Consider the following 26,496-nt stretch of genomic DNA (forward strand, 5'->3'; position numbering starts at 1 on the left):
CGTGAGTGTGTGCATGTATTTGTTTGTATGCGTGTGTGCGTGTGCGTGTATGTGTGTGCGTGTGCGTGTGTGTGTGCTAACTATTATTGAAATATCAGTTGCTTGTAGGGTTCAGGGGATCTCGTAGTCGAGCAGTCTCGACTGAAGCTTTCTTACTTGTTAATACTATTGATGCTATTGACCTCAAATTTGGTATATATACTCGGGGTTACCTCCCAAGACCAAGAAGCTTTCGTAGAAATATGTCCGCCCACGGGGAGCGTTGAAAACCGCAAAAGTTTATATCACCTAAAGTATAAGAGCTAGAAGCTTCAAATACTAATAATTTCTTCTATCAATTCCCGAAATAATATTGTTAGGCCTCTTTAGGGGCGTGGCATAACAAAACAAAAACATATAAGTTTTTCATTTTTTTAACGTATACATCCAAATTTTGCAGCTAGGTTACCTTTAGCTGGTTCTATGAGCTGGCTATTACTAAATTGGTGATGAGGTGAGAATGAGTATTCCGCAGTCGGTAACGTCCAACTGCAACTTTCTTACATGTTTTTATTTACATTATTCAATTCAATTCAATAAATGCTTTATTTCCAAATTATTACATGTTGCTTAAAGCTAGTTTTTTTCCTTATGCAGAGTTTAAATTTATATTATGTCTGTGTAGATCAGATATTTACATAGAATTTAATTTGAACATTGTTTGATATATTTAGATGGTAAAGGAAATGAAAATGAAAGGGTAAAGAATACAAATAGTTTTGTTTATTTTGTCACTAATTAAAATTTTGTTCTCTAAATTAATTCATAAATATTTAACAGACTCCTTCCAAGTGATTTTAATTCCGTTTAGTTCAAGAGCTAAACTATGTAGAAACAAGAAAGCTCTAGTCGAGACTGCTCGACTACGAGATCCCCTGAGCCCTACAAGTAACTGATATTTCAAAAATAATTTGCACACACACACACGCACATACACAGGCGACTGCGCTTGGGCTCCGCTGCAGTGCACTATGGGTAAAAATCCCAAATTTTAGGCATTAATTTCCCCTGAAGAGATAAAGGCTTGACATTTTGTATACATACTATTACGATTTTTTTATAATTTCGGATTTTTTATTTTTGAAGTAGAGACACATCCCCTCCCTTTTCGCTTTTAGTGTCCATCCTGTTATTGCAACGAAAATTCTAGTCCCAGACAAGCTTTTATGGGCTAACCGTGAATATAGTTTTAGTTATAATCTTCTTTTTCTTCTTCTTCTTTTCTTCAGTATCATTTTTCTCTTCTTCGCTTTTGGTTGAACTAGGAATCCTTCCAAAATTTTCAGAAGGTTCGAAACTATATGGCTCTAGAAGTGCAATATCTTCTGTAGGCATTTCTTTTTTACTCATTCGGCGAACTCGTTCTTTCAAACTGAGACTAGAAATAAGTGGGTTTGATGAGTCTTGTGCTCTTTTTGTAACCGCCTGCACTTCCTAATATGAGATTTTCGCGCTTCGGATGCGTGCTCTCCCAAACGTTCAACTAGAAGTATACAGGTGTCCATTATTTGATGCCCATGCACCAAAATGCGGTGGATAGTTGGGGGCATTGGATAGCAAAAATAATATATATTAAATATAATATGACAAACACAAATTGAACTGACTGACACAAATTGACTGAGACTCTGACCCCGGGCTGAGAATAAAGTAACCTTTCATGTTTTCTCACACAGAGCTTTAAATTTCCCGGTGTTCATGCTCGCAAGAGATAGCAATTGATATTATATAAACGTTTTTTAAGATTTCTTGGTCAAAATATGAAATGGTAGAAAACAACTCAACATTTCCAAAAGCTCTTCTTGCTGCGTTGCCGTTATTATAGCTCCCTCTTCAAAGCAAATGTTGTATCCTTTTCCGTTAATTTTTTAAACGAAACTAATGCAAAGAGGCGTCGTGCTATCATACTCTGAAGCAAGCTCAGAAGCCAATTTTCTTTTTGATCGAGGACCAGCATCATAATTTAATTGCTTTCGACCTGGTCTTTTAGGTGATTTTAGGTTGATTTTAATTTATAGCCAGATAAGTTCTCTTTACTTATTTTGTAATAATAATCTTTTATAGCGCTTTGTTGTCGCTTGTTGCTGCGCCGCACTTCCAGCAGCTTGGAATTGCTGACCTCATGTATTTTGTGAAGGAGCAAAAATGAGCAAGAAGTCCTTTTATACCCTGAACATTTTATATATATACATATAAGATGAATATATTTCTGAGCATCTATGTTTGTACCTGTTAAGCCTGTTAACCCTTGCGCAATATTAGACATTAATCACTTTCTAAATTACACACTTGGCAAAGTATTCCAAAAAAATATTCAGCATTAACCCATACTTTAATCTGCAGCACAAGGCCATTAGCATGGCCGAAGCAAACAACACGCAACAGGCAATGGTCAGCAGCAGTGAACAATTTAATGGTCGCCACTCGGCATCACCAACACGTACTATAGAGTCGCACGACTCGACAACGGGCAGCATGGATACGATTGTGGATCGCAGTCTGAATCGTAATGATCTGTTGCAAGCGACCAATACCATTGAGAAAGAAACCAATGCGAACATCGCGACCAATCGCGACGGTAGCTTGACCAAGTCACAAATAGTGATACTGCAACAGGATTCACAGCAGGGTCAGCAGAAGCAAGAGCAAGTGGAACTGAATGAACGTCAGCATTTTGACGCTCAGAGTCACATATATTCCAGTCCTGTCTACGATGAGAAACCTTCGCTTCCGTTGATGCTAACGGCTGCTACATTGCTGGCCAATGAATTTAATATGAACGATGATAAGGGTGATCATACAAAGAAATCCAAGCTCATAAGCCACGAAGAGTTTAAGCACCAACTGGAAGAGGCATCAGTTTTACGTAAACCGGTCAAGAGTGTTAGCAATACCATCGATTCTCGCATCAACAAGAAGCAACGCTGCCCACCGGAATATATTGAGTATAAGGGCAGCAGTGGCAGTGGTACCAGTGATATTGCAGCCAATTGTTCCACGTTGTTAGCAACGGCGCGACGCAAGCATCGGGCCAGCAATGAATGCTGCTCCGCATTTCCATTGCAAATCGTGTTAGGCACTTTACAACTAGTTTTGGCCATTTCATTGGTGGCGCTCGGCTCCCTGTTAATAGTGCGCGACGCGACCTTGTCAATGGCCGGTTGCGGAATTTGGACTGGTTTGATTGCAGCCGTCACCGGCTCATTGGGCGTGGTCAGCATACGCAAGACCCAAACGGCTTTTCTTGCGCTCAGTTTGGTATGCATTGCCAGCAGTACGTTGGCGCTGGCCATTTCTGGTGTGGGCCTGTCGCGTGACCTCAATCGCATGGCCGAGCAAAAGGGTGAACAGGTAAAGCATAAATTCATATTACTTTTCACTTTATTGGTATATACATATGTTGCTATTGCTATTACTATTATATGCAGTTCGACTTGATGAATGCCCATGACGAGGTTCCAGCTGCTTGTGTATTAATATTTGTACTATTTTTACACTTTGTGATCAGCATTGTTTCGGTTTATCGCTGCGCCCTGCAGATTTGCACAACGTGAGTACTTATTTATAATTTAAATTAGTAATTTAAAATAAGCAAGCTCTAGTCAAGGCTTCGAGATTTCCTGAACCTGTCGAGGAACTGATATTTCAATAAATAAGCGGGTCTTTTTGTTTACACAAGCAACACTACCTACACTCGTGCACACACACAGGCAAACACTCATAAACACTCTTCTGATAGCGACGCGTTCAAACTTACGGACATACGGACGGACGGACGAACGGACAGAGCCAAATCGACTCAGCTCGTCGTCAAGAATAAATATACTTTGTGGGGTTATATAAGCAATTGCTGATATTAACAAGTAAGAAAGCTCTAGTCGAGACTGCTCGACTACGAGATCCCCTGAACCCTACAAGCAACTGATATTTCAATAATAATTAGCACCCACACACGCACTCATGCAAACAAATACACGCACACACACACACTCACATATACAGGCGATTGCGCTTGGGTTGCGCTGCAGTGTTGGCAATATTAGGAGAACTTATTTGTTGAATAATTTAATTTCTAGACGTACGATCGTAATGAAACTTTCAGAACGTATTCATATTGTTTAAATGTATGTGTATACCGAAGCACAAGTCTCTAGTATTTGATATACGACTTTTACAAAGATTGGGGTGAGGGGGTTGATTTGGGGGTGGGGGGTAAATTTTAACAAAAACCGAAATTGTATGACATGCGTCTTAATATACATTTTAAATTTGGAGACTGTAGCTTGAAAGATGTAGGAGATATAATTTTTAAACTGATCTTCGATAGGGTTTTTTATCGATAAAAAAGTATCGGAGTGAGTTATCGTTTTTTAGTGATAAACTCGATATCCGCGTGATATATACGGACATTTTAAAAAAAAGTTGAAGTCTCTAGCTCTTGTATCTTCTGAAATCGACGCGTTCAAACATACGGACAGACGGACGGACGGACGGACGGACGGACGGACGGACGGACGGACAGACAGACGGACAGGGCTAAATCGACTCAGCTCGTCGCCCTGATGAAGAATATATATACTTTGTGGGGTCTGCCACGCCTCCTTCTGCCTGTTACATACATTTTAACAAAACCATTATACCCTGATTTCCCATTTTCAATGGGTTCAGGGTATAAAAAGTTTAAATTTTACCAGTGTATGAAGAACATGTAAGAAGGCTCTAGTCGAGACTGCTGGACTAGGAGATACCCTGAACCCTCCATTTTGCACCTTTTTTATGCACACACACACATACACATACATACATCACCACGCACGCGCTCTGCTAACTGCGCAGTAAGCAGCGACTGTGCTTGTGCGGGCAATATTATGAGAATTTATTTGTTGAAGAATTTCTTTTGTAGACGGACAATCTAATTGAAACTTTCAGGAAGTAATCATAACGTTAAAATGTATTTATGTACATTCTAAAGCACAAGTCTCTAGTAGCTGAAACCCGTTTTTTACAAATTTGGACGAAGGGGGCGTGGTATCCAAAATCTGTAAATTAAACAAGTAAGAAAGTTCTAGTCGACTACGAGATCACCTGAACCCTTCAAGCAACTGATATTTCAATAATAATTCGCACACACACAAACACACACTCGTAGTAAATCTGAAGTCAAACAATTTTGTCTTTTGGGCCAAATTGGGTATCAATGTGTTGAACTTCACATTGTCACCCAGCACAATTGGCTTCCATTTGGGCTTTGGTGGCATATTGGCGCTCTTCTTTGTTTATTGGCTGCGACTGAACATGTTCCAGACACCGCACCTGCTCATACCAATCGCAGTATTCACATTCCTCTGTGGCAATCGACTGTTGCGGCGGCTCTATGCACAATGTAACGCTAAGAATCCAGCTGGTGCTTCATAAGCAACATTACCGAAGGCTGTGCTCTGTTCAGCATTGGATAATTAGATCAAAATTAGCCAGCATCAAGAACTTCTAATTGAGGATATATGTTGCAGTTACACTCTCTATCAAACCAATCTTTAATAAAGCGTTTATTAATAATTATTGCTTTCAGCTTAAATTTTTTTTAGCCGATTTTCGAATTGCCGTTTTTCAAAGACAAGATACAATTTTTGAGAAATTTAAAAAGGATATGAATTATCACAGTGTTTCTTATGTGTTGGTTTAAATAACATTTGATGTTTGAGCTTTTTCTTTAATTATTTGTAAAATTAGCAAGTGTTGTCAAATGTCATTACTTGTAAATAAATTTCAACTTTGCAATGACAAACAGCCATTAGGGCGTATCAGTATTATACCAATTGTATGTCGTAAAGCCATTGATTGTGATTATAATGCCTTTGTCTCAATGTGCACTTTTGCGCACAACCGGCGCAAATCTATTTTTATCAGGCGACAACGTGCTGAACTTTGTGATGTTTGGCTCAATGAATAGGGCAACCATAACCAAGAAACAGTAATTGAACGAATACACTTGACTAAGATGGTGTTTAGTTTCGTATTGATCTTTATTATTCTGAGCCTGGGTTTATATACCCAGACTCATGTATAATTTCAACCCTTAAATCTAATGTATCTATTGCTGAGTGTGTAAGGCTCAGCATTGGACTATTACATATTCTTATCTTATCGCTGAGTGTGTAAGACTCCGCGTTGGTCTATTAGCTATTCTTATCCTATCGCTGAGTTTGTAAGGCTCAGCGCTCGTCTCCTTCGTAATCTGACTCTGGGGTTGCAAGGGTCTTCATTTGTATATTTATGCAGTCCGTACATGTGGCCCTTATCGCTATCAGAGCGCACTACCTGCTAGTCGCTGAGTGCGTCGGAGGCATGTATACGATCATCGTATATTCATATGTTCATGCCTGAACATTCTGCGGGGGGCCAAGTGTGTGAATTGTTGCCTGTGGAAATCTTAATAATATACAGGACAAATACAAATATGATGATTGTTAATATTCTTGACGAAATGATCACCAATCCAATCCTTATGTTCGTGCCTGAACATTCTGCGGGGCCCAGAGAGTGTGACATCCAGATAAACCGAGTGTGCCACCAGTACCTTGGACTTTTGCTTAGGTGGCGGCTCCCATGCCAAGTGAAGTCGAGCCTCTTTGAAAAACTTCCGCGGCTTTTGGGTGTCATCATTTGTTACATTAGTATAGCTGAGTGCATCTGTTGAGGAAGTTGTCAATCGTTTCATTGTTGCCGAAGCCAAAGCCTCCAAATGGTAGATATCCTTCGTTTGATCCTGATGCTTTAGAACAGATATTGATTCGCTTGTAGTAATTATGGTTGTTTCCTTTAAAATGTTGCTGCTACTTCCAATTGAATTCCTTTCCGATGTAATTGTACTTGCAGTTTTAGTCTCCATAGTTGGTAGCGCTGCTGTGGTCATCACTGGAGAGTTTGAGTCGGTATTGTCGCTGTTCTCTTCAGCTGCACATCCAGCCGCTGTTGCAGTCTCCGCAGAAGTTTGCTCTTCCGTCGTGCTGCCAACTGTGGAAATATCATCCATTGGTCGAACTTCCAATTGGATATCTGTTGATGTATCTTCAGCGATACTCAACGTCGATGTCGAAGTTGTGGCAGAAATTCCATTCTTGTCCTCATCTTCTATGCCCTCCGAATCCAATGTCGGAGTTGGTGGAGCCCAGATCTTCTTTATTGATCTCTTGTCTTCACCCTGCTTTGTTTTTGTTGTTACTACTTGAAGTTTATTTTCTTGTTCTGTAGATTCAGTTATATATCTTCCCATGTGGGGGCTTGCCGGCGGGTTGAAATCCCACTTTTTGAACACAATTGCATCCAAAGCTGCCTGAGATGCTAGCATCTCATCAGCGGTGACCTCGTCACTGTTATCGGCGTCTTACACACTCAGCGATAAGATAAGAATATGTAATAGTCCAATGCTGAGCCTTACACACTCAGCAATAGATACATTAGATTTAAGGGTTGAAATTATACATGAGTCTGGGTATATAAACCCAGGCTCAGAATAATAAAGATCAATACGAAACTAAACACCATCTTAGTCAAGTGTATTCGTTCATGGTCCTTCGAGCCGGAGGAAGTATTTTAATACTTCGATGCAGTCCATAAGGAAAAGTGTTTGTGTTTAGTACAAAGTGAATTTCGTTTAAACTCAAAGGGCATATCTGTTGGGATCATCGGAATCCTAGGAATAAGAACTTCCTTTGAATATCGACGCGTGAATCACATTGCTCATCAGTTTTCTTATCACCAAACGCGTTCCATTGCACAGTTTTGGTTGGTTTAAATTTTTAAGCATGATATTGAATGCCTAATTGCATCATGGGTCCGCCGGGAAAGATTAGATCGTCTAGGACGCGGCATTTTTATTAATAGTAATACTGAATATGCCTTCGCACAAAACCACATAAAACAATCGAGAAATATAAATATAGACAAACAAATACCTGAACTTTCGAGATATTTAGCTTCTGTATGCACGCGTATTATTATTATTATTATTTTTTTTTTTTTTGAATAGTCAGGCTCGCCTGAGGCTGTGCCGTAGACTGACTGACTACATTTGTTTATATACTTCTATACTATTTTATAATATGAGAGCAGGACCGAAAACTGTCACTGTTAAAAAGCCTACTGAGTATCAATGGAAATTTGAATCTTTAGGGAAAAACCGCGTTTTTCAAGTATTTGTGAAATTTTTTCAGTATTTTTGAGATCTGCTATCCTACTCGTAGCAGAGACAAATCCAACAAAACCAAAACCATGAAAATTGGTCCAGCAGATCTCGAGTTATAGGTGCTGGAAAACTTTTCACAACTCTCTTTTATATATATAGATTACTCATTCGAGGCAGATTTTGGAAAATATTGTTCATCCTGTAGTTATTTTTGCCGAAGAAACGTCTGAATTGCACAACCAGGTCTATCAGACAGATTTCATCCCACATGGAAGCATAACAGCATTCATAATTTCGCTGATGTTTGTAATAGAGCAATAGATACCTCTGATCAGACTATTTCTTCGGCAAATCTCTAGAAACGAGTTTGAAAGCATAAAGGTCGCTATCTAATGAAGTTGTACGTCTTGTATTATGTAAAGTTGAAGACACAATTAAATCTGTTGAAAACCCCGGTTTTTTTCGCGTATAATTTTTTGCTGATCTGGAACTCGAAACTAAAGAACATCAATTTAGATTTCTCAAAGCTCAATTGTTTTCAACTGAAATTAAAGTATTAACTAGCAAAATTTTTTTTAAACAAATTTAAAAAAAAGTTTTAAAAAAGGTTTTTCTAAAACATATTTTTGACTGTATACATATTCATAATAAAACAAGTAAGAACGTTGCAGTGGGGCGTTACCAACTGCAGAATACTCATTCACACCCCATAAGCAATTTAGTAGCAAAGTTTTGCTCTAATACTGTAGAAAATGCAGTTTTTCTCGACTTGCCACGCCCCTACTGGGCGTAGACATTTCATTTTTGGCCAGCTCACTAAATTCAAAATTTGAATTCTTACGCTAAAAAAATGTGAAAATTACAGGGTATTTTTTTATATGCCACGCCCCTAAAGAGGTGTAACAATTATTTTTTCGACATCGATGCAGGAGATTACTAGTAACCCATTTATCCAAATTTGAAGCTTCTAGCTCTTAAGCTGGAGGTATAAACATTTGCGGTTTGCCACGCCCATTTTGGATGGAGATAAATCCATCATAGCTCGTTGGACTTTGGAGGTCAACCTGCGTATATATACCAAATTTCAGGTCTCTAGTATCAATAGTGCCTAAAATATAGCAAAGTTTGAAAAATAACTATATCTTCAGGTCCGATTTGCCACGCCCCTAGTAGGCGTAGATATATAATTTTTAATCTTTAAGGAATCGAAGCATTAGATCACGTGCAAAATTTCAGCATTCTAGGTTTGCAACTTTGGGAGATACAGTTTTATCCGATTTGCCACGTCCCCAATGGGCGGAGATATATCCGCCAAAGCTGGTGATCTTCGGTGGTCGACGCGGATCTACATACCAAATTTCAGCTTTCTAGCTCTTCAACTAACATGATAACTGGCATATCGGAAAATGCATTTTCCGATTTATTTTATTTATTATTTTTTTTTTTCGATAAAACATCCGATAACTTTTTTATCGAGAATAATCGATAAATTGATTTTGTTTTTTCAGACTCACTTGAACAATTTTAGACCTGGAGAATTCAGATTCACTGTGTATGTACATATGTTGAATACAAACATTTTGGGGCTACCACGCCCCCTTTGCCCCCAATTTGTAAAAAACGCATTTCAAATACTATAGATATGTGCTTTGGAATGTACATACATACATTTGAATATTATGATTACGTTCTGAAAGTTAACAAATAAATTCTTATAATATTGCCAACACTGCAGCGCAGCCCAAGCTGCTCACTGCGCAGTTAGCATAGTGCGGGCTCATGCGTGCGTGTGGATGCAAGTCTATTTATGTGTGCATAAAAGAAGAGCAGAATGATTAACCCTTTATTGGGCCGTGTTGCATACCTGCAACATACCCTTTAAAATGTATTTTTTCACAATGCAAATCGAAAACAAGTAAGAACGTTGCAGTCGGGCGCTACCGACTGCGGAATACTCATTCACAGTCCGTATACATGATGCTATGTTTACAAAGGGGCATTTATTCTTATTTCAAATTTAATTTGGCTTTAAAAAATTTAGTACAAAACAATTATGCTTTTTGATTATATTGTAGCTTTTGGTAATTTTTATCGAGTAATCGATAATTATTATATTGATCGTGCACTTTTTGAGTACAAATGTATGGTAATTTTCGTTAATAGCTTTCGGTCACACTTATTGCAGATTCTTAAGCGTTTGCTTACATTACAAAAGCGCGCATTTTAGCATTCTACGAATTGCGATTGATTTCTGGATTTTCTAGATGTTATTGTAGTTTTGTCAGATGACGCTATGTTATTACTTTATTGTATTTTAGCTACCAGATTGTCAAGCAAAATTATAGCGTGGGTGATAGAGGCGTCGCATGTTATGTTACAGCGGCGGAGGTTCAAGGCCCCTTCAATGTTGTGTATTTTTTTCATACATATTTTGTTTTTTATAAAATAGATACTTATTTTATTCTTTTTTCTAATTGAAAAATTTTATAAGTTTAAATTTGTTTCTTCTTAAATAGCCCTCATATATGTATGTACGTATTCATGCATGTATATGTATGTACATAAGTCTGCACGCATATGTAGCATTCCAGCGTTTCTTATGCACGCGCTCATTTGTATGTGTGTATGTATGTACACATAAATGCATACTCTAGCGTTGAAATGAGACTGATTTGTTTTTGCTTTGTTCTTGAATTTACCATCCGCTACTCTCATAACAAGAATCTTATTTTTGGATTTCATTTTAATTGCGATCGTCGACAGTAGGTGGTGGCGCTGCCAGCAAAGGCGCCGGTTCAATTTGTTTTTGTTCTTTTGACAAACATGACTTGGGTGCGAGTTCAAATCCCGCGGAAAACTCTTTTTTGTAAATTGCATATTTTGTTATTTAAGCTTCTTTTATATTTTTTAAATATTTAAATTTTATTTTTAAATTTTATAAAAATGTTTCCTTCCGTGTTATCAATGCCTATTAAGCCTATTTGTATATACATGTACATACATAGATAGCTCAAGCATATATGTAAATGTCGCGATTTGATACTACAAATGCCGATTGCCACGCCCCTAGTGGCCGTAGACACCTCATTTTTGGCCAGTTCTTAGAAAGAGCTAACGGTAACGTAAATGCAAAATTTGAATGCTTACGCTCAAAAAATGTGAAAATTACAGGGTATTTTTCGATATGCCACGCCCCCAAAGAGGCGTGACAATTATTTTTTAGGCATCGATTGAGGAGGTTACCAGTAACTCAACTATCCAAATTTGAGGCTTCTAGCTCTTAAACTGTAGGAGATATAAAGTTTTGCGGTTTGCCACGCCCCCTTTGGGCGGACATATATCCACTATAGCTTGTTGGACTTGGGAGGTCAACTCACGTATGTATACCAAATTTCAAGTCTCTAGCATCAATAGCGGCGAAATGAACTGCGTTCATACGGACAGACGGACGGACGGACAGACGGACAGACGGACGGACAGCAAGACGGACATTGCACAAAACCAATATACTAATTCACTTCGTGAATGAGTATAAAAATCGAATGTGGCTTTTTGATGTACATCTGAAGCATACGCATTTTATATATAATTTGCTTTGGGCACTCTTCTAAATGTTTTTTAAAACATACATATGTTCACTTTCCCGCCAATTTTGTGAGAAGCAAATGTTGTGTGGGCTGATAAAATTGTGTTGCAAAATTTTATTAAAAATATATATATAATATATATATATATATATATATAGAAAAACAAAGGTAAATATGTTTCAAATGCGTGGGCTATCAAGTTTTCATGTTTCTTGTTGTGTATTGTGTGTAGATTCGAAAAATCGGTATGTTGCAGATATACATACATACATGTATGTACATACATCAAACAACTATTCGAAGTTGTATTGTGCAGAATTTATTTTGTTGTATATATGCAACATAGAGTATTTCTGTTTATATTATATGTTTATATGTGTTTATACATATGGTTATATATTGTTATGTGTCATAGAACTTTTCTTTGGTGTGTTGTATGTGTTTTTAGAGACTACATATATATATACAAATATCACTTCTTACGCAGGAAATATGACAAGAAAAGGTTTAACACCTTCACAGGTTGAAAATTCATTATTTCAACAGTTTAGATAGCGAGGATGAAGATGACATCGATGACCAAAATCCTCCGAGTAGTGCCTTAGACGTTTCAAACTCAAACCTCATGGATGATTCTAAACCAAATGTTACCAGTAATGACGCTGATCTGAAAAGAAAGTTGCTATGGAGACAACGCAGTTTAATTTTGAACGAAAACCAACTGTAGTTTCCCGGTATTACTATGTTGCATCCGGAACTAATGGAACTATCAGAGCCAATCCAATTTTTTTTGGCATCTTTTTCCAAAAAAACGCAAAAAAACATTTGAGATGATTAGGCATCACATTCACTTTAACAACAATGACAATGCCCTGCCATTGTCACACTCCTGTCATGATCGGCTATTCAAAATCAGGCCAATAATAGATGAACTAAACAAAAATTTAAAAAAAGTTCCTATGGAACAATTTTTGTGTGTTGATGAACAGATGTTCAACAAAGGCTAAGAACCACATGAAAAGGTACAATCCCAACAAGCCTCATAAACTCTGACTATAGGATTTTTGTACTTAGCGGTAATTTAGGCTTCTGCTACAAATTCGAAATAGATAGTGGAAATGAAAATAAAGTACGTCCTAACGAGCCAGATTTGGGTGCGGCACTAAACTGTGTCGTCAGATTGGCTAGAGATATGCCCAGGCATCGGAATTATCGATTATACTTTGAAAATTATTTCAACTCCTTACTCCTTTTGAAGTACCTGGCGGAAGGAGGAATTCTAGGCATTAGCCAACGTGAACTGACAACAGAAACAAATGCAAATATCCAAAAATGTGGCGTAGCACTCTGCTTTAACAAAAGAAATAATTGTTTCCAAAATTTTCATTTACATTAAAATAACTCCACTTTTTTAATTAAATTTGTTCTATAATTAATTAATAATATTATTAAGCTAACTTTGAAAAATATTTGGTTTTACTTCTTACAATGAACTATGGAATACTTCAATTATTTTCACCACAAGTCTATCTATTGCATATATGCAACAATCCTTTTATCCTTAAATAAATGTCTAAAAAAGTAATATTTCAAAAAAAAAAAAAAAAGTTGAATTTTTTATTTTTATTTTCTTATCTAATACAAGAAACCGCGTCAAAATCGGACGTGGTGCCATATAAAGGGTTAAAATATCAGCTCGACTAGAGCCTTCTTGTTTGGATTTTTTCCCATAGTGCACTGTGACCGGCGAGTAACTCACGCTAATGTGTGTGTGGTATAGTGACTGCCAAGTAACTCGCAGTATATTTAAGCACCTGATTTCAATGATCATGGATTAGCCTATTAAAATGAATTTTTTTAACTGTAGTATCTGATTAAGCTCAGTGCACAAAATGGGATGCGATTTTCTATCCCATGCACCCCTTCATATATGTATGTACATACATTTACAGGTGTATGCAAGTAAAAAAATGTATAAAAAGTGCAAGTGCAGTCAGTCAGCTACTTAAATATAAGCGCGCCTATGCAATTCAAACCCAAAATCATAGCTCGCAAATAACTGTTGACTTGTTTTCGTTGTCTGCAAATACATAAGTGACTTTTACTCCCACAATAAAAAAGACTCAGCCAGAAACTGATTTTGTCGCGTCTGGCTTAGCTCGCACTCTGAGCGAGACAGTTATTTCTGTTTTCGTTTCGCTCAAGTCAAACACAAACACTGATCGTTTGCTTGAGTTAAATGAAGCAAACTGTCTTCTGCGTTTGTATGGGTAATTACACGCTATGATTGCGTTCTTATTGCATTTATATGAATGTATACATGTATGTATTTACATGTACATGAAGTAAAGATCATTTATGTTAAGTTTTTTAGTCAAACTGTCTTTTGCTGAGAGTCTTTGGGTGAACGAAAATATTATTAGTCTTTACGCGACACTCACTAGAGAGCGTCACACGACTGAGTCATTGCAATGCGTCGCACCGAAACAGATTCTAAACAAAACAAAGAGAGCCGCTCAGAGCGAGATCGTGTATGCACTATCTTTTTGGTTATGTCACGAAGCAGAGCATATATGTACGAAAAAACGATCAACTATCGTTTGCGAGCTCTGCCCAAAATCTTTCACACAATTCTAAGTTGTCGTAGGCACACGTCAATGCTCATGTCACATACATACATACACTCACGTACATATAAAAGCACATAGGCACCAGTGTTGACAATTTTTTTTTAGCAAAAAAGCTATTTTTAGTGGGAAGATACTTTAAAAAAAGGCCGAAATTTTTTTTTTTAAATCTGACGAAAATGCTGTTTTTTGCTTTAATTTGATTGATATTTAAATATAATTTAAAAACTTGAAATCATGGCATCATTTCTTCAACCACCGCAACCCGAATCTGTGAAGTTTTATAATATATATGTTTTACCTGACGCTTGAAATGGAGTTAAGCATCACAGTATTGATCTGACTAAAAATGTTATCCACTTTCGCATTTGCGAAAAAAGTAATGCAAGAGTGGCCAAGTTCCTAAATTTCTTAATTCCTATCGAATCCTTAGAAACACGCATCTTAACTCTTTGTAGCGTCTTGAGTAGTTTCCTACTAAATTGGGTGAATGATATTGTTGCTCACAATAAGTTGTTCTGAATAAAATAAAAATTATATCCTAGTTTAGTTAGATCCATATTATTATCGCTTGGTTCTATCATTGAAAATTAAATTACTAGTTCAGTCGCGAAAAAAATTTCACTTTAAGCACCAACGCTATCATACCCTTCCCACAAACAATAACGAAAACGCAAATACTTTGTACGAGCTTGGCAAACGGTTTGAAGAGTTCGGTATACTCTTCACACAGAAGGGAAGACATGGCTTCTTGCTCCGAAGAAATTTTAATTTTCGTGAGCTGCTGCATGTGCTCACATCAGTGTTACCCAATCCGCATTTTTCCCGTAAAATCTGGCTTTTTTGAAAAGCCGACTGCGGGAAAAATTCCTAAACAGCGGGCAGCTTTTTTTTTCGCTTTTTTATTTATTGAGCAAATTTCCGTGTTTTGTAGGGATAATTCGTACGAAGAATGAAGGTTTGTTCATTGTAGTTGCATTAAAACCAAATAGTTCAGTAATTCAATTTTCAATGAAAGAACCAAGCGGTAATAATATGGAACTAACGAAACTAGGATATCTATATATACAAAAGAAAGTTGTGTAAAAGTGTTCCAGCACTTATAACTCGAGATTTGCTGGACCAATAATCATGGTTTTTGATTTGTTGGATTTGTCACCGTCACGAGAAGGATAATAGATCTTAAAAATACTGAAAAAATTTGACGAATACTTGAAAACGCGTTCTTTCCCTAAAGATTCAAATTTCCATTGATACTCAGTATAGTATCGAAGTAGTATAGATAGCAATAGTATAGAAGTAAATAAACAAATGTAGTCAGTCAGTCTACGGCAAAGCCTCAGGCGAACCTGACTATTCAAAAAAAAAACACATTTGATAAAAATACAGAAGCTAAATATCGCGAAAGTTCAAGTATTTGTTTGTCTATATTTATATTTCTCGATTGTTTTATGTGGTTTTGTGCGAGGGCATATTTAGTATTACTATTAATAAAAATGCCGCGTCCTAGACGATCTAATCTTTCCCGGCGGACCCATGATGCAATTAGGCATTCAATATCATGCTTAGAAATTTAAACCAACCAAAACTGTGCAATGGAACGCGTTTGGTGATAAGAAAACTGATGAGCAATGTGATTCACGCGTCGATATTCAAAGGAAGTTCTTATTCCTAGGATTCCGATGATCCCAACAGATATGCCCTTTGAGTTTAAACGAATTCAATTCCCGATTCGTTTTGCCTTCGCCATGACAATCAACAAATCACAGAGCCAATCTTTGACTATCTGTGGCCTCAATCTAGAAAATACGTGTTTTTGTCATGGTCAGTTGTACGTGGCATGCTCACATGTTGGCAAACCATCCGCATTATTTGTTCTTGCACCTGACCAAAGAACAATGAATGTCGTTTAGCACAAGGTGCTTGAATGAAAATCCGATTAATAAATAAATCAGAGTGTATCCCAACCTGAACAACATAGCTTTCAACAATTTTTTACCTAGAAATCATGGATAGGGCAATGCAACGTTTGCCGGGCCAGCTAGTGATTTAAATTTAATTCAGAACAATTTATTGTGTGATTCTATGTAAATGAAACGTAAAGATTTTTTAACAGAGCTTATAAAGCAATTAAAAATGTATGCAACTCATTTGATAGCATACTATACAAGATGTGAAAAATGTTGATTCATTTTCATACATATGTATATATTTTTGGAGATCTTTGAAAGTACTGAACACCAATATAAGAACATTCACCCAATTTATTAGGAAACTACTCAAGACGCTACAAAGTTTTGGATTGAGAGGCGTGTTTCTAAGAATTCGATAGGAAATAAGAAATTTATTACTTTATTTGCAAATGCGCAAATGAGTCAAATTTTTTATCAGATTAATACTGTGATGCTTAACTCATATTCAAGCGTCAGGTAAAACATATTTAGTATAAAAATTCACAGATACGGGTTGCGGTGGTTGAGGAAATGATGCCATGATTTCAAAGTTTTTAAAATATATTTAAATATCAATCAAATTAAAGCAAAAAACATCAGCTTTTTTATCCGATTTTTGTATCAAAAATTTTCGGTTATGTTTTAAGTATCTTCCCACTAAAAACAGCTTTTTTTGCTCAACAAAAATTGGCAGCACTGGCTCACATACATACATACATAGTTGGGAGAGCATCGGAACTATTGAGCATAGAGGCACCTTCTGTTCAACCATCGACCGTCCCAGTCGAGCGCATGATAGTGCTGGGAAAAAGATCGATCCAACAAACAATATATCGATGTTTTATACGCATCGAAAATATCGATGTAGAAAACTTCGATACTTGATATATCGCCATCACTATACCATTAATTCCCCATCACTTGAATTAAAGGCGTGGGATAAGGCTGTCAGGTAATTTGCAAATTATTTTAACAATATAATTCAAATACTAACGTAACCCATTTTTCATTTAGGATTTTGGTGTTGGTAGGAGTTGTCTCAAGCCGCAGCAAGTAGATAATATAAACAAGAATGATTGGATGAAGTAAATGATCTCATTAAATAATATAATCTTTGTTACTTAGTTTTGTTTCTATGAATCGTTTTTCAAATTTAATAGGAAATTCATCTCTTGTTTTTTATATGAAAAAATTTGTTGTTTTTTTTTTTTTTAATTTTGGGAGCTAAAATATGTTTATGAAAAGATCGATACATCGATCTGAGACGCATACATAATATCGAAATATCGATCTACGTAAAGATCGATATTTTCCCAGCACTAGCGCATGAAGCGAAATTATTGTGCTTTCGTATATTCTCGTAGCTCGAACCTAAAAGTAAGGAGCCGAGCGAGTCCGAAGCTGACTGGGGTGCTAAAGCTCCAGAAAAAGAGTGCAAAAAGCTTTACACCAGTTGTCTATGTGCACTAACCAGAGAACACATAGACCGGACACAGTGTTTTGCACACTTTTTTTTTGACATTACGACCCACACAACTTCGTATTTGCTCGGCTCCTCACTTTTAGGTTCAGGCTACAATCATTTCGCTTTATGCGCTCGACCGAGATGGTCGATGGTTGAACAAAAGATCTCTCTACGCTCAATGTTTCCCTTGCTCTCTCTCTCTCTCTCTCTCTGTGAACTTTGCTCTCTCAAATGTGTATATGTGTGTATGCACAAGCAGCAGCTCTGAGCTGCCAGCTCACGAAAATTGAAATTTCTTCGCAGCAAGAACCCATGCCTGTAAAGTGACAAGTGCACTTGCCAATACTTTTTTTTCACTATGACCGGCGAGTAACTTATACATATGTATGTATGTGTGTAGAATAGTGACTGGCGGATAACTCGCGCTAATATTTACCTGATTTCATTTCAATGGTCGTGGGTTACCTATCAAAAGGTATTTAAAAAAAAATGTAGTACTTGATTAAGCTCAGTATATAAAATGGGATGCGATAGTCGATTCTCTGCAGCTGTTATATATACATGCGTATACAGGAGCAAGCTAATAAAAAACCTATAAAAAGTATTGGCAAGTGCACTTGTCACTTTACTTAATCAGCTACTCAAATATAAGCGCGCCTCTGCAATTCGAACCCAAAATCGTTCAGACAATTCTAAGTTGAGGTAGGCAGCCAATGTTCACGTCCCATGCTTACACACATGCACACACACAAACGCACATGTAAAGGCACATAGGCATACAAATGCTTCTACAAGTGATATCCCACAATTGTGGGCATCGCGTCCCCTGCGTACACACAATCATACATATGTACATATAAGTGTGAGGCACTTCTCAAAATCAACCAAATGCAAATGCTGGGACCTAAAATTACTACAAGCAGCAAGAGCTACGCACACAAGCATACAAATGCTCATAATACATGTAGCAAGGGAGAGTGTGTGCGTGCACATTCGTCGCGAAAGCATTTTCACTATGAGCACCAACGCTTTCATACCCTTTCCACAAATAATATCGGAAACACATATACAGATTTTGTACGAGCTTGGCAAACGGTTTGATAAGTCGGTATACTCTTCACACAGAAGGGAAGGCATGGGCTCTTGCTGCGAAGAAATTTCAATTTTCGTGAGCTAGCAGCTCAGAGCTGCTGCTTGTGCACGATTGAGTGATAGTAGGTTATGCAAAGCGAACAGCTGATTTAACAGCGTGACGTCATTATTTCAGAAAATGTTGGGCGCGCATTTGAATTTGTATGAAAATCAAGCAATTTCGACACTGTTATTTGTTTTAAAACTAGTAGATTAAATAAAATGAGCTGGGCGGCTAATCACAAGCTCTACATAGATTCACGAATCGGAAAATATAAAGGTTTTTGCTCATTTTTATCGTCTAAGTCGTTTTCTAGGCATTTATTGATCACCCAATCTCTTAACCACTTTTACTTTTGCATATAATGGCCTTAACGACTGACCAGAGACTGACTGGTCAGTGCCTTAACCTTACTATCTAAGGCTTAATTTTTGTAAAATTAATGAGTTGAGTAATGAGCATTACACGTTTCCCATCAATCCACATCATTAAACGTAATAATTTCATTCTTTATATTACAAGATGGCTATAGCTGATACTCAGCATTGTAAGCTTCTGCCTAGGTTTTTAGAGCTGATTCAAGGTTGATTATATGTATGTTTTCTTAGGCTTCAATACTCATAATCATGCACAGGTTTCGATTAGACTATAAGCACACCAACTGTATTTCATTCTACCGGTTGTTTCTGACATGACAGCAGGTATGAGCAGCACTTTTATTGATGACCCCTCAACGTGTACTATATTTGAATGTGTAGTAAATTGGCATAAATACACAATACTGATGGCGAAAACCCAGTTAACTATGTTCATCATCCATTCCTGCTAGCATAATGGCCATTTTGGCATATCATTACTGCTTTCGAGAGGCCTCTCAATTCATTCCAGTATATACTTAGTTTTTTTTATTTTATGGCGACAAAATTAGTGATTGACAAATTTTAAGCTATTTACTATTGATATTTGCTTATATATACTTAATTTTGGTTGTTTTGGACCACTTGGTGGATGTCTGTTGAAGTGACCGCCAGCTTCTGCTGGGATAACAGAGCAAAATCTGATATTGTGACGTCACAAGAGACCTGTTAATTAACATTAAAAGTAACGGGACTACTCTTTGCGCAACCTACTGTGTCTTTTAACAGTGCGGCTTGTGCTCACATGCATACACGCATATACACATTTGAGAGAGCAAAGAGCACAGAGAGAGAGAGAGAGAAACAATGAGCACAGAGGGATCTTTTGTTCAACCATCGACCATCTTGGTCGAGCGCCAGAAGCAAAATGATTGTGCTCTCGAATATTTTAGTAGCCTGAACCTAAAAGTGAGGAGCCGAGCAAATACGAAGTTGTGTGGGTCGTAATGTCAAAAAAAAAGTGTGCAAAACACTTTACACTACGTGTCTGGTCTATGTGTTCTCTGGTTAGTGCTATGTGTCTATATGTATAGGCGAGGTTGCTTTAAATTATATCGTCGATGTTTACCGATACCTATTGTAAATAATAATCGTAATACAATCGGCAAGACATTAAACCGATAAAATAATGATGCGATGTTATTTCACATCCCTAGAAAGTGTTTTTCTAACAGAGGAAGAAAAAAAAATAATAATACGTGAAAAGCATAATCAGAAACGGAGCAGCAGCGAGCAGCGCAACACTTATGCCTTTGCTTTCATAGTTTGACGTGCCTGTTGTTTAGACGTAGCAACAACAATAATACAAATAACTACAGGTTGTTTAAATTAAAATCATCAAAACGCCCAAAAACGTGTACGGACAATTAAACGCCCACAATTCAGCATCAGTCATGCCACTGGCTGACTCAAATAGAGATCTGAGATCCCTACAGCAGCAGCAACAGCAAGTGGAAGCCAACAGCAACAGAATCAGCAATAGCAACGATGCTGAGCAAACTCGGCTGGATAATGTCAGTTCTACAGCTGCAACAACGGCGACAAAAACATCAACTGCGGCGGCAACAACGATGGGCCTGCAACTGCGACAACGCATGCAAATTACCTCTTCTAGCTGCAGTAGTCTTGCGGTGACACCGATGGATCACACGCCCACGGATGAGGATAGCGGCGCCGTGACAACAGTGACCTCATCTCAGCGTCGTCAACACCAGCAGCAACAACAGCAGCAGCTACAAACAGCACTCGAACAACATCATATAACACCAAGCAAAGTCTCCGAACAGATGGAGCTAAGCGACTCGGAATCTTATGGTGCAGCTAGTTATAATGAATTCGAATTGCGCGAAGTGATCAAAGAGGGTCACGATAAAGCGGATCCTTCTCAATTTGAGCTGTTACGTGTACTTGGCGAGGGCAGCTTTGGCAAAGTATTTTTGGTGCGCAAGATTCTAGGAAAAGATGCGGGCACTCTGTACGCCATGAAGGTCTTAAAGAAAGCCACACTTAAAATTAAGGATCGCGTGCGCAGCACCAACGAGCGAAAAATTCTTGCTGATGTAGGGCACGCATTTATCGTACGTCTACACTATGCATTCCAAACACCTGGTAAATTGTATTTAATACTGGATTTTCTGCGCGGAGGTGATTTGTTTACACGACTATCCAAGGAGGTCATGTTCACTGAGGAAGATGTGAAGTTCTATTTGGCAGAGCTGGCATTGGCGCTCAATCATCTGCACACATTCGGGATCATATATCGCGACTTGAAACCAGAAAACATTCTCCTCGATGAACATGGGCATATCGCTTTGACAGACTTTGGTTTGTCTAAGCAACCTCTGGATGGCTCTAAGACGTATAGTTTCTGTGGCACGGTTGAATACATGGCCCCCGAGATTGTAAATCGCAAGGGTCATGACTTTGCTGCCGACTGGTGGTCATTCGGTGTCCTTATGTACGAAATGCTAACCGGGAACCTGCCTTTTCATGGACAGACACGCCAAGAGACCATGAATCAAATATTACGCTCCAAGTTAGGCATGCCCGAGAATCTATCACCAGAAGCACAGTCTTTGCTGCGTGCGCTCTTCAAACGCAACCCATTGAATCGACTAGGTGCTGGCGCGCAAGGTATATTGGATATTAAAGCGCATTGTTTCTTTTCCACCATTGATTGGGTACGTCTGGAACGTAAACTGGTGCGTCCACCATTCATACCGGCAGTCAGTCGTGATGATGCTTTCTACTTTGATGTGGAGTACACTTCCAAGTCGCCACGGGATTCGCCAGGTGGTCCAATATCCGCATCTGCACACGAAATATTTCGTGGCTTTAGCTTCGTGGCACCCATCCTACTAGAGAATAATACTAATATCAGCTGCTCCAATAATGTCAGTCCCATTCACGCTACTCTACCGGCTGCCTCAGTACCGTCTGTGGTGGCGGCACCAGGGCCACGCAGCTTGCCTGGTGTCCTACCTGGTAATTTCTTGTCCGAATATAATTTGCTCCATGAATTGGGACGTGGGACGTTCTCTGTATGTCGTCTGTGCGAGCATCGCGCATCCAAAAAACACTACGCTGTGAAGATCATTGAAAAGGCGGCTATAGCTGCAGCCTCCCCTGCAACAGCTGATTGCTGGGAGGAGGTAGAGATAATGCTGCGCTACGGTAATCATCCGAATATTGTGACACTATATTCAGTGTACGAAGATGCCAGCTCTGCGTATTTAGTTATGGAGTTGCTTAAGGGCGGCGAACTGCTCGATCGCATCTTGGCAGTTGAGCAAATGTGCGAGAGTGAGGCTAGTGCAGTTCTACGTACGATTGCCGCTGCAGTCGCTTATTTACACGAGCACGGAGTCGTTCACCGAGATCTGAAACCTTCGAATATGATCTACGCAAGCATGCGACAAACGCCTGAAACGCTTAAACTCTGTGATTTGGGTAAGTCTGAATATCGAGGAGATGGACTAAGTAGAACCACTAACCAAATAACACATAGACTAGACATGTACAACAAACATTTTCAACACCGAAAAATCTGTCTAGTAGGTACCAATAAATGAAAGCGTTGAGGCGCATAAATAATATGCTTTGGCGGCGAGCATGCACACAAACAATTTCAGTCCCTCGCTAAGTGTATATATATTTGTGTGCCTGAGTATGCACTTCTTGCTGCCTGTGCAGATTGTAAAGCCCAAACTTTACCGTTGATCGGCTTTGTAAAATGAGCACATATTTACATACATATATCTATTTTCATATGTGTCTGTATGTCTGTATTGTCTCTCAAACTAATGGTTTGTAAAAAAAAAAAAAAAAACACTGCGCTGCAGTGTGGGCAATAGTATGAGAATTTACTTGGTGAATAACTTCTTTTGTAAACACACGATTTTAATGAAATTTTCAGGGCGTAATTATATGGTCAAAATGTGTGTACATTCCAAAGCACAAGTCTTTAGTACTTGAAATACGTTTTTTACAAATTGGGGGCGAAGGGGGCGTGGTATCTAAAATCTGTTGATTACAAAATGTTTGTATTCATCATATGTATATACACAGTATTTCTTAAGTCTCCACGTCTAAAAGTACTCCGATGAGGCTCAAAAAACAAAATCAATTTTTCGATTATTCTCGATAAAAAGTTATCGGATGAGTTATCGAAAAAATAAAGCAAACTCGTACTGCGTATGGTATACACGAGTATGCACACAAAATTTCAGCTCTTATATCTTCTGAGATCTCGGCGTTCATACGGACAGACGGACGGACGGACGGACAGACGGACAGGGCTATATCAACTCAGCTCGTCGTGCTGATGAAAAATATATATACTTTGTGGGGTCTGCGATGATTCCTTCTGCCTGTTACATACTTTTACACAAAAACATTACACCCTGATTTCCCATTTCCAATGGGCTCAGGGTATAAAAAAGTGCTTATGACAGTCCGTAGGACCGACCAAATGCAAATCCTGGGCTACTTTTAAATTGCTACAGGCAGCAAGAGCTTCGCACACTGTCATACAATTGCTCGTACATGTACTAAGTGTGCAAGTGTGTGTGTATGCTCCTCGCCAAAACATATTCTTAATGCGCCTCAACGATTTCATACCCTTCCGAGAAATAATCATGAAAACGCTAAAATTTGTATGAGCGTGGCAAACGATTTTAAGATTTAGGTATACCCTTCATTCAAAAAAGAGCTGCAATCGTCGCGAACAAATTTAAATTTTTGTACGCTGCTGAGCTCGATGATTTGAGATCCCATAGAGAAAAAGAAGAGAAGTGTGAGAGAGAGAGAGAGAGAGAGTAGGACAAAGCACGCAAAGCACATACGACGGGACCATTACGTTTGCGTGCTTGCAGCGCACTGATTTCGTCGTGCTATCTTTCATTACCCGAGCCGAGCGAATACGAAATTTATTGGTATCTACTAGACAGATTTTTCGGTGTTGAAAAAGTTTGTTCTACATGTCTAATCTATGTGTTATTTTGTTAGTGGTAGAAAATAGTTGTAACGTCCATTTATATTCTAAGATAAAAATTATATTAATTAAAACTAGGCAAATGCTTTATCCCTGGGTTGGAGCTCATATTCTCATATACTATAATAATTTGTATATTTCCAAAATCGTCCCTTAAGTAGTAGTGATTGCCTAGTTATTTATTTATTTAAATGTTATAAAGAGTTAATTGTAAATAACAATTTAGCTTAGAGCCAGAGCAACAAAGGTCTTCGGCAGTATTTTTATCTCTTTTACTGGTTAAAAACCTTAAAGGGAAATATATATATATATATATATATATATATATATATATATATGTATGTCTGTTTTGTCGACAGTTTATTATATACATATATATATATATATGTGTGTGGCTAATGAGAACTCGATTTGCAGGCTTTGCGAAGCAACTGCGCGCCGACAACGGCCTGCTTATGACACCCTGCTACACAGCTAACTTTGTAGCACCGGAAGTCCTGAAAAGGCAGGGATATGATTTGGCTTGTGACATTTGGTCGTTAGGCGTGCTGCTTTATATAATGCTATCAGGACGGACGCCGTTTGCGAGCACGCCGAACGACTCTCCGGATGTAATACTGAAGCGAATTGGATCTGGACATATTGATTTTAGCAGCACTCGATGGTCACTTATTAGTGCCCCAGTTAAAGATCTGTTGCGTCAGATGCTGCACATTGTGCCCGAGAATCGGCCAACGGTAGCACAGATCATGGAACACAGTTGGGTGCGGGACCAATTTGCTGGCAATGTACAGCTTACAGAATATGCACAAAATGCAACCATCGGTAACGGCGCTGCACATCAATTGGGATTGGGAGCACAGCAACAGCAGAATAACCACATTTCAATGGCGCTTCGAGGTGCTGTGGATGCAACTTTTCGTGCTATTGCCATACCGCAGGCAGCGAATGTGGGTCCTGTTGAGCTCTCGATGTTGGCTAAGCGACGAGCGAAAGATCGCGCCAATCTTCAATCCTAATTGGGGCTGTTCTTTGCTTGAGGCGCCAGGTCAAAAGACAGCTATTACAATTAATACCTTATCTGTGCATAGTGTTCTGTATAATACATGGCACTTGCGCAACGCTTTTTGGGAGTAGTATGCCGCCACAAATCCTCACCAGGAGCAGCCAAAGCAGAGACAGCTATACAATAATAATTGCCATTTGAGACGGAAGCGTTACCCCAGCGCCAAGCTGGGTCTGGTTTAATATTAGGCACACGATAACGGACAATGATAATGTGGCAGTACCCTCTCACCTACGCTTAATTTCGTTATATCCCCCTTTCGCTCTCACTTAACATTTACATCTGTCTTCCTTATCTTCCATGCCACATGGCAAATATGTAGTATTTCAAGTGGTCTTTATTTATTTTATAACAATAATTCATGACTCATGTAAATGTGCGTTTATTCAAAGTATAGATGTGAAAAAGAGAGACAGAGAAAAATAATATATATGTAATGGATTAATTTCCAAATATATATATACTTATAGTTTATATGGAAATTAATCCGAGTTTCCTATGCTAATATATTCCTGCAGACCTTAAAGTCAGTTGTCGACTACACAAGGAATACTCGCAACTTATTCAAAATTCACATTTAACAAATTATGTTTATATATATACATATATCGGTATATATATATTTAGTTAATTATATAATTATGTATTAAGGAAAAGGAGAAAAGAAAAACGTGAATATTTATATTATCTTAGCGAAAATTTTACACATCACGTGGCATTGTTATTAAATAAATTAAATAATTACAAATAAAAATAACAAAAAATAAATAAAAGTGAAAAAAAAAAGAAAACAGCATTTAGGATTTTAGTCTGATTTCTTATTTATTTATAACCTGAACCCATTTTCAATAAGAAATCAAACCTTATAAAGTATATATGTATATTATTGATCAAGGCGACGAGCTGAGTCGGCTTAGCCCTGTCTGTCTGTCCGGCCTTTGGACGCATCGATCTCAGAAGATATAAAAACAATTATAATGTAAATTTCACTTTGCCGACAGAAGATGCTATCACTGCAAAACTAGATGAGAAAC

General features: G+C 38.1%; 2 protein-coding genes and 1 long non-coding RNA gene across 6 annotated transcripts in view; all 3 read left to right on the forward strand.

Annotated features, from left to right (window-relative positions):
* The window catches only part of LOC149090834 (uncharacterized), a 177,718-nt gene that overhangs the window by 126,649 nt on the left and 24,573 nt on the right, over positions 1-26,496 (forward strand). The window lies entirely within an intron of this gene.
* Positions 1-26,496, forward strand: part of LOC115565507 (uncharacterized) — a 42,886-nt gene that overhangs the window by 6,499 nt on the left and 9,891 nt on the right. For all 4 annotated transcript variants that reach the window (XM_089264643.1, XM_089264646.1, XM_089264647.1 and 1 more), the window contains 2 exons: positions 2,383-3,390; positions 3,468-3,589. In XM_089264643.1, coding sequence (XP_089120769.1) covers positions 2,398-3,390; positions 3,468-3,589 — 1,115 coding nt within the window. In that variant the 5' untranslated portion in view covers positions 2,383-2,397. The remainder of the gene's footprint in view (positions 1-2,382; positions 3,391-3,467; positions 3,590-26,496) is intronic.
* On the forward strand, positions 20,568-25,571 carry S6kII (Ribosomal protein S6 kinase II). Its single transcript, XM_089264633.1, has 2 exons — positions 20,568-22,853; positions 24,814-25,571. Exons 1-2 carry the CDS (start codon positions 20,798-20,800, stop codon positions 25,413-25,415), a joined length of 2,658 nt encoding a protein of 885 aa, XP_089120759.1. The 5' UTR covers positions 20,568-20,797; the 3' UTR covers positions 25,416-25,571.

This window comes from Drosophila navojoa, chromosome X (genome assembly GCF_054131105.1).
Source record: "Drosophila navojoa isolate 15081-1374.11 chromosome X, UAZ_NAV_1.0, whole genome shotgun sequence".
NCBI classification, from domain to species: domain Eukaryota; kingdom Metazoa; phylum Arthropoda; class Insecta; order Diptera; family Drosophilidae; genus Drosophila; species Drosophila navojoa.